General features: G+C 47.6%; 1 protein-coding gene across 2 annotated transcripts in view; it reads right to left on the minus strand.

Annotated features, from left to right (window-relative positions):
• CRTAC1 (cartilage acidic protein 1) overlaps positions 1-13,803 on the minus strand; it is a 133,934-nt gene that overhangs the window by 49,509 nt on the left and 70,622 nt on the right. For both annotated transcript variants that reach the window (XM_036438780.2, XM_045581970.1), the window contains exon 3: positions 1,669-1,865. In XM_036438780.2, coding sequence (XP_036294673.1) covers positions 1,669-1,865 — 197 coding nt within the window. The remainder of the gene's footprint in view (positions 1-1,668; positions 1,866-13,803) is intronic.

Genomic DNA, 13,803 nt, shown 5'->3' on the forward strand with positions numbered 1-13,803 from the left:
GGGGACAGCCAGTGTGGGGGTGGGGGAGAGGAAGAGAAGGTGGTTCTCCTAGTCAGGCAATCACCTGCCCCCAGGAGGTTAGGACCTTGAATACACAGCTATGAAGCATATGGTATCAGTCAGACCAACCCCAGAGCCTGCCGCCACCTGGAAGAATCCAGTGCACATCCGAACTGGCCTCACAGGGACATACGGTCCTGCATCCTCCAGGAGGACGCCCTGGCCTGGGACTCCCCTGCAGATGTGAGGGCCCCACAGGAGAAGACTTCATCCTAGTGTAGGGGTGTCGAACTCAATCAGAGAAGGGGCCAAAATCTAAAATCCAGCCTAAATCGCGGGCCAAATGGTTTACTGAACAGTCATAAACTGTCATTGTGATGGAAACGCAGCGGAGTGCAGTGATGACAGCGCGGTGCGGGCCACATTGCAAGGCCTGGCGGGACGGATTTGGCCCGCGGGCCTTGTGTTTGACACATGTGTCCTAGTGGATCGAAGGCAGCCCTAGAGGATGTGAGAGTTAGGGACTGGGAGCCTCTTGCAGCCCCAAAACACAGCCCCCCAACTCGAGACATACTGAGTACCTGATACGAGCCAGGCTCTCTGCTAGGCCTTGAAGATACAGGGTTTAGTAAGGCCATAGAGTGTCTTGGTGAAAAGGATAAAGCTGGAGTCAGACCCCTGGATTTGAGTCCTGGTATTTACAAGTTTGTGAGGCCTTGGGAAAGTCATGTGACCTCTTTGTGCCTCAGTTTCCTCAGCTAAGAAGTGAGTTACACCTGTACCTAACCTGATCAAGCCATCGTGAGGCCTACGTGAGGTAATTATGATAGAGTGCTTAGATCATGGCCTGCTTCAGTAGGTGCTATTTAAGGACTTCCTGTTATCATCATTGTTACCATTATTGAGCCTTCTGTGCATCGGTTTCCTTCCTCCCTTCCTTAGGACCTTGCTACTCAAAGTGTGGTCCCTGGACCGTCAGCATCATCACAGCCCAAGAGTATGTGAGCAGGGCAGGGCCTTGGGCCCTACTTGATTGCTGAGTCAGAATCCACATTTACACATCACCCCCAGGTGACCAGGATGGATGCTCTGGGCTAGAAGAGGCTCCGTGAACTCAAGGTCTGTCTTCCTTAAAGTTGTACCCCCATTGCCCAGCACCTCTGGCATGGAGTAGGTGCTTGGCAGGAATCTGTGGTGTGAATAAATGAGCTACGCCGAAAGCTGTGGGGCCACTGAAGGATTTCAGAGCATTTTAGAAAGGCCCCCTTGAAACAGCACGGAGGGCAATTACAGGGACCATTTGTTGCTATTGTGGCCACCTGGGTGAGACGTGCTGCATGGCTGAGCCTGACCAGAGCAGTGGAGAGGGAGCGGGAAGGAGGGGCTCGGAGGACTGGAGGACTGTTCCTACAGGGAGGCCAGAGGACAGTGTCTGAAGGTAAGAACCCGACTTTGGCTCAAGGCCCTCCATCTCCGGGCCCAGCCGCCAGGAGATGAGGGCCAGCTGCAGGCACACGAGGAGAAGGGCTCTCCTGCGGGGACAGAGCGAGGCCCTGGAGGCAGTGGGGGACGATGTCTAGGGCGGCCCGGGTCCCCGAGGCCCTGCCCCAGTGGTACTGGGAGAAGAAGGTGGAGAGCAGGAGGAGGCCCGAGGCACCACACCCTTACCTGAGAAGGCGTTATTGGTGTTGAGGAAGTAGATCTCCTCCCGGCCATCCCCGTCGATGTCACAGGCTGTGACCCCGATGGCGTTGCCCTGCCGGTCCCGCAGCGCGTAGTAGGGGGAGCTGCGCTTGTCCACAGCGATGTTCACCAGCCGCTTCTGGGCCCGGTCGTACTTCAGAACCAGGTTGGGGCCGTTGTACCTGGAGCGGGGAGGGGAAGGGAACGTTGGGGAGCAGCCGTTGGGCCACCTGCCTCCGCCTGACCAGCAAAGGGCTCAGAGTCCTCCCGAAGAGGTCACTGTGGGCAAGTTCGGCCCAACAGGATTCCTGGGGAGCCCTCAGCAGCTTGTCCTGGGGGTCCCTGGGTGTTGGATGAGTGTCCATGAATCAGATATGCCCCCCCGCCCCCCCCCCCCCCCCCCCCCCCGGCCAATTGAGAGTCCACTGGGCCCCAGGGAACACAATAGAAGAGGCAGGGGAGTGGAGGGGAGTGGAAAACCAGTGACAAGCCTTTTACCACAGGCTGCCCTGAAGAAACCAAGAACCTCCCAGACATTTAGCTTGCCCATTTCAATGTAAAAGCCACTTTCATACTTAGGATCTCATTCCTTTAAATCTAACAACAATTAGGGGAGGGAGGGGCGGAAGGCTGTATAATAAACCCATTTTACAGATGGAGCAACCGGTGAGCTTCATCAGGGAAACAAAGGCTCAGGGAAGTTCAGTGCCCTTCCCAAGGTAACACAGCTAATAGGGGTCAGGTGCTGGCGTTAGAACCCGGGCCCTGTCTGCTATCCCAAGAGCCCTTACGTGATTGAGCCGAGGAGGAGCAGAGGCTTTGTGGGTGAGGTCAGGAGTGACTCTCTCCTGACAGAAGCCCCAGCATTTCAACAGTATGTACGAAATTCGCATCTCAGAAGGGAGATTACGAATACATCTAAAGGCATTAGCTGAACCTGCCAGGCTTTAACCAAAAGATTAAAGTTCTCAGCAGTCCTCTTCTCCCCTGTTTCACTCCCGCAGCCCCTAGGCACGGTCTTGCCTCAGGGCCTGGGCTCTTGCTTCTCCCTATGCTCAGGATGCTTTTCCTGCAGATCTCCACATGGCTGCCCCCTTCCTTCACCTCCTTCAGGCCCTGGCTCAATTGTTGTTTCTCAGTGAGGCCCTCCTGCCCACATTCCTGAAACTTGCAACCACCTCCACCCTGCCCTCCTTATTCCTCCCTCCCACCCCCCTTTCCCCATGGCTGTTACCACCAGCTGACCATTGTCTCTTCTTGATTGCCTGTTCCTTCTCTGTCTGATCCCACTGGAATGTCAGCTCCATAAGGGCAGAACTTCCTGTCTGTGTTGTCCCCCAGGGCCTACAACAGAGCCTGGCACACAGAGGTGCTTGATAAATATTTGTTGAGTGACTGGATGAGTGAGACCCCAGAGCTCACTGTTAAGTCATAAGGGTTTCGGTGTCCCACGGTTGATCTCTTCCCTTCATGTTTCCACCTGGAGAAAGTGGCATGCCCAAGGTCACCCCCCGGGACAGCACAGCTATGAATGTGTGAAGGCCTCTGACTGCTCCTGGGAAACCAGCTTGCCAGGCTCTCCAAAGGAACCTGGCCAGCCTCCATTCCTGGTCTCCTGTCTTTGTTCTAACCCGAGCATGAGCATCCTGAGTTCAGCTGCCAGCCTCTGGATGGTCCGGGACAGAGAACACGGAGAGGGCGGGAAGAACTCCCCAAGGTCTTGGAGAGAAATCACTTCTTGCTTTCTTGAAACAGATCCAATTTGGCCCTCTCCTTCATCACCAAGTGCAGAGCCAGTAAAATTTGGGGGATGCTGAGCAACTGGCCGGGAGCCTTCTGGCACCCACGGAGTGTGAAAAGGGGAGACAGAGCTCACGGGAGGCTGAGTCAGCACCGGGTGATGGAAGGTCGCACATTAGACGTCTTGACAAAGATTGTCTGAGGGCTGTGTGAAGGACAAGGCATGACCCAGGGGACGCTTCTAGGCAGGAGAGACAGTACCCTCGGGTTCCAGCACTGTCAGCAGCTGGCTCCAGCCCCCAGGGACAGGAAGTGCCTTCTGGGAGCTCAACTCTAGTCCTCCAAGCCTCTGGGTCTTCTGTTTGCCACTATCCCTAGTGCTCCTCACAAGACACTTAGTCCCAGGGTTCCGGACCTCATTAAAAGCACTTTCATAAGCATTGTCTCACCCGAACCCCACATAATCCCAGAAAGAAGGTAGGGAAGGCATTTTTATAGAAAAAGAAACAGAGTCAGAGAGGCCATGTGAGCTGTCCAAGGTTACATAGCTCACACGGCAGTGCTGGGCCTCTAACCATCTCCAGGGTCCAAATCCTATGTTCTTTCCATGTTGCCTATGATGCCAACACTCTTAGTCCTCTGCATTTTAAAACATGTATTTCTGAGAGGAAGAGGGAGGGAGGGAAGGAGGGAGGGAGGGAGGGAAGGAGGGAGGGAGGGAGGGAGGGAGAGAGAGGGAGGGAGGGAGGGAGGGAGAGAGAGAGAGAGAGAAATATTGATGATAGAGAATCATTGATCATCTGCCTCCTGCATGGCCTCTCACTGGGGATCTAGCCTACAACCCTGGTATGTGCCCTTGACCAGAATCGAACCCGGATTCCACAGGCTGATGCTCTATCCACTGAGCCAAACCAGCTAGGGTTGAATTAAAAAAAAAAATAATTATTGACCTTGAGAGAGGAAGGGAAGGGTAGAGAGAGATGGAAACATCACTGACGAGAGAGAATCGTTGATCAACAGCCTCTCATGCTCCCAACTAGGGATCACAACTCAGACATATGCCCTGATGGGGAACTGAACCGTGCGTGACCTCCTGGTTCACAGGTCAGTGCTCAACCACTGAGCCACAGTGGTCGGGCAGTTCTCTGCATGTTTAAATTTTTTTCTGACAGCCTCCCCCAGAGTAGTGATGGTGAGAAATGCCTGAGGATTTCATGTAAACAGTGGTGATAATAACCCTATATTTCTACAGCACTTCACTATTTACAAAGAACCTTCTCATCCTTGATTTTATTTGTTTCTCGCAGGTCTTGATGCTGCCAGAGGTTAGTTTTGTGACTTTGGCTGGTCAGAAACCCATGTTCTGGGCTTCTCTTCCACAAAACAAGAGATTTGGACTAAATCAGTGAGTTACACAAAGGATGTCAGATCCCACACCGATCGGCCTGGGGGGCTGGATGTACGGTATGTGAGATTTCATGCTTCTTCTCTGTGACACCTGCCAGAGATTGTGGGGGCAATTCTAGAAGTTCGGGAGGCTTTGAAACTCAGTGAAATGGGGTTAGGAGTGGGACAGGGTCCATGTTCTTAAAAAGCAGATGTGACTTCATCATCTCCAAGGCTGGGCCAGCAGGCAGAAGTGATGGCTTGGAGGCAATTGGGAAGTCTGTTTGAGGGGTACTAGCAGGGCACAACGCACAGTCATGTGAGTGCCATGCAATGTTGGTGCCAGTCTGCTGGGATAGGAATGCTATGGGCAGGGAGGGGCCTGGGGGTTGGGTCCAGAGCAGCCTGGGTGTGGGCTTCTGGCTTTGCCACTTTCTGGTGCTGACCTCGAGCTTGATACCCATTTTTCTAAGCGTCAGCTTCCTCATTACTTCTACTACATCTATTGCTACATAACTCACAGGATGGCTGTGAGGATAAGAGTGTGTGACAACACTTGGTAAACTGTGAAGAGTTACACAGTTGTATGTTCTCATCATTATTACAAAAACAACCAAAGCACAATCTCGAGAACTCTCCAGTGATCATTTTGAGTTTCCAAACACAATCTAGTATTTCTCTCTCAAAAACATCCCACCCTGATCGCTCAATCTCTGTGGGTGTATTTCTTTATTGCCTTTTATAACTTAAGATCTCAGAGTTGTCTTCACAGGCTGTCTCCAGAGTCTCTCTACCCATTTACCCCACCCCAATCCACACACCTCCTTCCAGCTGAGCCACTCTTGTTACTGTCATTGGGAGCTTTTCTGTGGCCATATCCAAGGACCACAATCTCCCTTAGTCTCCACCACACCACCTCCCTCTTAAAACACTGTTCTCTTGCCCCTGAGGTTGCCACTCTCCTCTGGTTTTCCTTCTCTCTCCCTGCTTCCCCCTCCTTTTCCCATGTAGGTCTTCCTCCTCTCTCTGCCCTCTTGATGTTGGAGTCCTCAGGCTTGGTCCTGGGCCCCCTTCTCCCCTCCCTGTCCCCTTTCACTAGGGGATAATATTCGTTCTCAAGACTGACAACTCCCAAATTTATATCTTCTGCTCAAATCCCCAGTCCAAGCTCAGACTCATATATCTGACTGCCTACCTGACATCTCTCCTTGCACTTGTACAGTCATCTCTGATGGAACTATCGATCGCTCAGGCCCCCTGCCCTGCAATGCACAACCAGGTACTGAAGCCAGAACCCTGGTGCCAGCCTTGGTTTTCCCACCCCCTTGTCTTCATATCTAATTCATCAGCCAATTCTGCCATTTCTACCTCTTCAGATCTTTCAGATCGTTCTCCTTTTTCTTCACCCACTGCCACCATCTCTGAAGAGGCTTCTTTCTCTCTTTCATCAATCTAACCCCCCTACCATAGCCACAGTCATCTTTTTAACACACAAATCAGGCCAACCACTCTCCTGCCTTAAATCCTTTGGTGGCTCCCCATTATGTTGGAATGGAACCAGGACCCCTTATCATGCCTGGACTGGGAGTCCAGCTTGGTTGGTTGCCCACTTTGCTGACCTCCTCCAGCCACACTACCCCGGCCCCCGGCCTCTCACAGAACTGCTCCCTCTGACTAGGTCAATCTTGGCACTTCCTTCTGGCTTCTTTTCATCCTTTAGGCCTCACCATCAAAAGCAGTTCAGAATAGTCTTCCCCTCCGGGTGTCCACTGTCCCACTCTTGTTTGGTTACCTATGTATTGCCCATGTCTCCCAGTTAACAATAAGTAGGGTCTGTGTTTGCTTTGAGGGCAGGGTCTGTGTTTGCTTTGTTCATTGCACTCTTCTTATTATCCAGTGCATAATGAGTGCTCAATAGTACTTGTAGAGTGAACAGAAGAGAAATATCCTATAGAAGGTACCAGTTCACCATGGGGTGGATGAGCAAAAGGCTGACTGAGCCAACAGCCTCTTGATTGGCGTTTGGCCCTACACTTTTATTGTTCCCCAAAGATATATATGATGACAGAGGGGAGGCCAAGACCTGGTGTCCTGGATAAGAGAAAGAATAAAAAAATGTTATAGATACAGAGAATCAACCTTCTTTTTCTGTTCAGAATCATTGACCTAGGTGAAAAAATAATCTTAGTTATATAAAGAGAAGCCAGGTAATAGGATGTAATAATTATTGGATACCATATGTTTGATATTGTGCTAAGTATTATGCATGAATAAAGTTTTTTAAATTTGAAAGATATATAAATTATGCTATTTTGAAAAGTAAGAATAGGACACTTTTTTCATTTAAAAAGGAAAAGAATGAAAAATATATAGCTATTCAACATTATAGTCAGGAGAGAGAGGCAGGGCAGAAAGAAGAAACAGATATATGTATACACAAAGAATAAAAGATAGAGACACATAAAATAAAGTGGAAATTGAATAAACCCTGAGCAGAGAGAGAAAAATACATGCAGAAACAGACAGACTGGCTCATACAGACAAAGAGACACGGAAAAGGGGACATGCAGGCCTGGAGAGGCCCCTGGGAATATCAACAGGAACCCAAGATATTGTCATAGAGAAACAACCCATCTCTGTGGCCATTTTCAGCATTTCATCTAAAGCAGTGGTTGGCAAACTGTGGCTCTGTTGACTAATGAGTTTGCCAACCACTGTCATATGGTTGGCAAATTCATTTGCCTTTACCTCTTTGCACACAACATGCCATATTTGCCTAGTCCTCACAACTTCCAACTACATGGTAACATTTAGTCTAGTAGTGGTCGGCAAACTCATTAGTCAACAGAGCAGCAAACTGCGGCTCGTGAGCCACAGTTTGCCAACCACTGCTCTAAAGGCATAAGGAGGTATTTTATTCTTGATCACTTCAATACCCTTATTTTATAGAGGAAGAAAGTGAGTTTCAGAAAAAATGACTTTCTGAAAGTCAAATACCTCATCGTTAGACAAAATAAACCAAAGGCAAACTTATCTCTTAGCAGGGATCAACAAAAGTATGGCCTTTGGACCAAATCTGGCCTGCTGCCTATTTTTGTAAATCAAGTTTTATTCGAACACTGATATGTTCATTTATTTGTACATTAAGTATGGCTGCTTTTGCTATACTGTAGAGTTCAGTAGTTATGATAGAATGTATGGACCAAGAGTTGAAAATATTTACCACTTGGCTCTTTGCAGAAAAAGATGTCCTATCCCTGACTTAAAGGGTTATCAGCCTTATATGATAGGTACATTAAAAGTCCCAAGCGATCATTATCAGAACAGAACTCAAAGTTAGAATAGTGTTAGTAAAAATTATCGATAGAATAGTGTTAGATACAGAGAATCAACCTTTTAGTGGGAGTCAGCACTTGGAAATACACCGTTTTTTTGAGAAGTATTTTAGGAGAATATAAATTGAATGCAAGGAAGACATTAGGTCTTAGGATGGAGACTGTGAATCAAAATAATCTGCAGATAAAAGAGAAAAGTTGCTCTATGAAGTGTTCTCTACATGGGGCTTGTCTAAGGCTTAGAAGTAAGAGCGAGTTCCTTCCCTCGCAATGAATGAAATGGTTAAAGGGGTGTGGTAGAGGATCCCCACGGAGGGCTGCCATCCTCTCTTTTCTTTGTGGGCACTTCTTACTCCAAGCAGAAAAAGGCAGAATCTATTTGCCTCCCCTGGAATGAACCTGGACTTGCCTCAATTAGTAGCATATAGTAGAAGTGATGTTGGGCCAGCTCTGGATCTAGCTCTTAAGAGACCTACTTTGTGTTTGGTAAAAGCCAGTCACCACAATAGAAACTTCACTACCTTGAGATCATCATGCTCTGACACAGCCCAATCTAGCCTCACGGAGAGGCCCTGGGCAAGAGCACCGAGGCACCAGCCCTGGGAGTGAAGACTTCGCCAACAGTTGGATGCAGCTGAGTGATGATACCAGCAGGTGTCATGTGGAGCAGAAGAACCATCCATGTAAATTTGCTCAAATCTTTGACCCACAGAATTGTGAAAAATGGAAAATGCTTTTTAAGCCACTACATTTTTGGAAAAGAAAGTACATAATGATGACCTATGATTTCAGACCTGAGGGGGAAAGAAATTTTACCGCTGGAAAGTAAGAAAAAGTATTGTTCATAAGTCAGTGAAATTCTCTAGATAGCCATTTGAATTTCCAGTAGGCAGGTCTCCCCAAGGGACGCCTGGATCTGTTGAGTTGATACTTGCATCTCAGAATATCTGAGAATCTATGCAGAGCCTAAGGGTAGAAAGATAATAAGAAATACAAGAATTCCAGATACCTGTTTTCTTACTCCTCGTACTCATTCTTCATTCCTTTTTAGCCACATCCACTTCCCATTTTGAATGTACAGCCTTTAATATAGATGATTTTTTGGAGATGTGTTTCATGCTCTTTTTTATTGGCTTACATATTTAATTCAATGAAAGCCATTGGAGTTAAACAGGACCAGAACACACATGGGAAAGCATTCAAACAAAAGATTCATGTAGCCAAAACCGGTTTGGCTCAGTGGTAGAGCGTTGGTCTGCGGACTGAAGGGTCCCAGGTTTGATTCTGGTCAAGGGCATGTACATTGGTTGCGGGCACATCCCCGGTAGGGGGTGTGCAAGAGGCAGCTGGTCAATGTTTCTCTCTCATTGACGTTTCTAGCTCTCTATCTCTCTCCCTTCCTCTCTGTAAAATATCAATAAAATATATTAAAAAAAAAAAAGAGAGATTCATGTAGGATAGGATATATCCAGAGGCCAATTTAAAGGAATGAAAATTTTGGTAATAGGAAGGTTCTAGGTGTAGTGAAAACTCTGGGGGTAGGGATTTTAAAGGGGAATAAATTGGTAAGTCTGGAAAGGGTATCCATCCCAGAAAACAAACAAACAAACAAACAAATTTGACCTTGTATTAGGTATAAGGATCTAAAGGCATAAGAAATTAACTAGGGTGGAGAAGACCTCACAAATAGATGGACAGGAAGGAGAAGGTAACTTTAAGATGATCGATAAAAACTTTTTGTCCTAAGGGGAGGGTGGTTTTTTAAGAAAGAAATGTTTGGCATCAGAAGGTCAGAATAATCTACAGTGATGAGTGTCTGTAAAAACTCCGTGCAGGCTGATTGATTTATAGCTTGTTCTAAAAGAGATCTGTGCTCAGCATGAGCTCTGTGCTCTTGGAATTTCTTATATGTTGATGAGCATGGAAGCACCAGAAGGAAGCACCCAGATGACCATTTGCCATTCTATCCCCCACCATACTTGGACAGTGCCAGAAAAAAACAGGTTCTCTGGTCGTGATGTTGATGATGATAAAAACCCTGACTCCATTCCTCAATAAACATGTTTATCTCAGTAAACGAGGAAGACCAGGAGGCAGGAGTTCCATAAAATATCAAAGGAGGAATTCAGGTGACAGATGGAGGCCATGGCAAGCAGGATTATTTCGTTGCAAGTGGCAACCACTCCACCTGCACTAGTTGAATAATTTATTGGCTCATATGTCCACATGACCAGACCATCAAATGTATAAGTAGGCTTCTGGGTATAGGGAGATTGGAACCAAGGTTCTGACCAGCAGGACCTCATTTCTCTTCCCCTCTTCCTCTTTTCTCTGTCTCTTGACCTCATCATCCCACACCATTCTGCGTCTCAAGGCTTGACCTGTGTGAACACTCACAGCCTCATACTTCAGCTTCAAGCAGAGTGGAGATGCTATCTTTCCTCAGTTCCAATGGGAAAAACTCCAGGGAAGGGCTATGATTGGCCCAGGTTGGGTCAAGTGTCCATCCTCAGAGCTGGGAGTCTATGATTGACAGCCTTCAACTAGTACCAAACCTAGTGAAAGCAGCATCTCAGGAACCACATGTTTTCAGGAAGAGATGAGGAATGTTTCTCTTGATAGACATTCATCTGGGTCTGCACATTCGGGAGACAAACTTGCCGGGACCTACTGATGACTCCTTGGAACCACTGAGTCCCTATGTCCTGGAGATACATCTCAAGATCCTCCCACCCCCCTTTCTGAGTCCCAGAAAGAAGTAAACACAGAAAATGGATGCACAAGGGTTCTTGGCCTCCTTCCTGCTCCTGAAGCCTCTGTTCCAGGCAGCATTGCTGGCTGTGGGAGGCAGGAGGGCACTAAGAGTTGGCAGCGACAAGCCCGATGTGGGGCATGAGGGGACACAAGGTGAGCTCTGGACCAACTCTGTGATCAACTCTCCACAGACTCAGGCAAATCACTGCTCGGCCACCGAACACTTTAAATCTCTATCCAAACTTTCTTCCTTCATGCTATCACTATCTAGAAGCTTTAGCTAAAAAGCCATTGGTCTTTCTCTCTTTTGTTTGCAGAAGTGGGCCAGTTTAGTGTGACAAATAGCCAATGGATACTTCAGTCTTCTTTAAGAGTAAAAAAGATAAACCGATCATTCTCCACTGAGTTCATTCTACCCTTTGGAATCCTATTTCCAGTCTGGGCACATTGTATGGCACAGGATGTAATTCTCCACTCACAGATCCTCCAGCCTAATGTGGCAAATAACGAGTGTCCCCAATCCTAGATTTTCAGAAGAGGGATAGGTGATCACTTCTCCTGGGGTGAAGTTTTTGTGAAAAAAAAAAGAAGAAAAAAAAAAGGTGCATTTGATCTAGAACTTGAAGGATGCTTAGGACTTTAATATAAGATATAGGAATTAGGCATTTACAAAAGAAAAATCGTGAGCTATGAAGCAGATCAGGGAACAGAAAAATATGCTTAGGGAGGAGAGGGTAGACTAGGTGGAGAGTCCAGAGATGAGTGTTGGACAAAAGTGGAAATGAGTGGAAGGTGGACTGGAAAGTATATGGCACCCAAGGCTGTGGAAGATGTGGCATGTAAACCAGGACTTTAGAGTTTATCTGGTAGGAAATGAGGAGCCACTGAAGGATTCTGAACAGGTACACCATTTTATCAAAGTACTGTTTTGGAGAGCATTGTCTGGTGGCTGTGTGGTGAGAGAATTGAAACAACAGTGCAGAAGAATGAACATTTCTCTGAACTTTTCCAAACACTTCTAAGCTAATTTGAGCAGGTTTATGTTCCTTGCAATCCTATGACTCCTAAAACCGGGCAGAGTCAAGAATATACAGAAATCAGGAAAGCAAGGGTTAGAAAAAAAAAAAAAAAAAAAAAAAAAAAAAAAAAAAAAAAAAAAAAAGGCATGGCCAGTGGTGCTTTCCAGAGATTAAAAAAAAAAAAAAAAGTGAAACAAGCACATGGAGTTGGTCATTTGAAAGCCACCGATGGCCAATAAGAAAGCTGTTTCCTTACAGAGGAAAGAAGAACTAGATTGAGGGCATAAGATAAGGGATGCACAAGTGTAGATGACTCAGTGAGAATAAGAAGGGCTCAGGAAGGCCTAGGTCTAGGATACTGGCCCTGGGACACAGAGTTAAGTGATGGTTTCATCAAGCTCTGGGGCCTGTGCATGTTTGTGAGAAAGAGAAGACCCAGGAGGGCAGTGGACTTGGAGTTTACCTAGGCAAGATGTGTAAAAGGTGGAGGGGAACAGCATGAGACCTACCGGCAGATGGGTTAGGCTTGAAGTCAAGAGAAGAGGAGAGGAAGCCAGGATAGGGTCAGAAGACAGGATGAGGTGGAAGACAGTGACTAGGAAGTTGATGCCCAGAGACCTCGGTCTGCTCGTAGGGAAATAAGAGGTGAGGTTCTAGGCTGAGAGAAAGGCACAGAAGTCACAGCTTGAGGAATGAGGAAGTTGGAATAGCAACAGAGGGGCTAATACATGGCCCCTTTCCCTGGTAAATGGGGCATGCAGGGCACACACCATGAGGCTGAATTTGGGAGATGCAGAGGGCAGGCGGTGGAACAGGATTAGTCTTACAGGTTGCACGGAAGATACAGGAATGAAGCAATCACAGCAGGGAGGCCGGAACAGGGCCTGGGGAGTCAATCTGGACCAGAGGACACAGGGTAAGGTGGAGTCGAGGCAGGGCTGCCTCAGGGAGCCGAGTTCAGGGTGGGAGCAGGTGAGGGCAGGCGTTCAGGGCCTCAGATCTGAAATGGGAGCAGGCAGCTCTTGGCCCTGGAGAGTGGCTGAGTAAAGGACGCGGGGGCATCAACTCTTGGGAGTGAGGCAGATCCTGTGGGGGCAACACAGGGCAGCAGAAAGTGCCCTGGTCTTGGAGTTAGAACTGAAAAGCTGAGAGGAAGTAGCTCCGTGGTGAGGAAGTTAGCTCAGGAGTCAAGGGCAGACCCCTCCTCTGCAACTCTCCAGCTGTGTAGGTTCTCTTGGACAAGTCATCCAGCTTTTCCAAGCCTCAGTTTCCTGATATCAGCTCCCCTGCCATAGCGTTTTGCTGAGAATTAAGGTAATTCCTATAAAGTCATTAATACAGTACCGGGCACAGAGAAAACACTCAATAAGCACTAGTTAGTATGTCTGTCTTCTTCTCCCCTATACACTCAGTCAATGGAAACTTGATAAATATTTTTGAAAGAATGAGTTATTATGATTATTACCTGTGTAGCCTTGAGCACAGGAGACTGTGAGCTTTATGGAGTCATGGGCTATATTTTATTCTTCTAGCTCCTAACACAACGTTTGATAAAGGAACCTGATTACACTCACTAGAATTCAGTCTCCTCATCTATAAAGTGGGGCTAATAGTATTTGCTCTACCTCAAGGTCAAATGAGATAACGCATGCAAACCGTGACAGAGCAGTAGGTTTTGCACGTATGTATATACATATACACATGCGCATGCACGTGCCCACACAATATAAGACTGTTGTCGGCAGCAGAGGCAATGCCTGCTCCCATTCCCCCCAGGGAGCCCAAGCTCTTCTACCCCATTTGACAGGAGCTGAATGATAAGCCTGTTGAGCTGCAGGAATGCCCTGTGAAAGGAAGATGCGTGGAGTTGGTTGAGGGCCTCATCA

The sequence above is a fragment of the Pipistrellus kuhlii genome, unplaced genomic scaffold (assembly GCF_014108245.1).
Source record: "Pipistrellus kuhlii isolate mPipKuh1 unplaced genomic scaffold, mPipKuh1.p scaffold_m20_p_15, whole genome shotgun sequence".
In the NCBI taxonomy this organism is placed as follows: Eukaryota; Metazoa; Chordata; class Mammalia; order Chiroptera; family Vespertilionidae; genus Pipistrellus; species Pipistrellus kuhlii.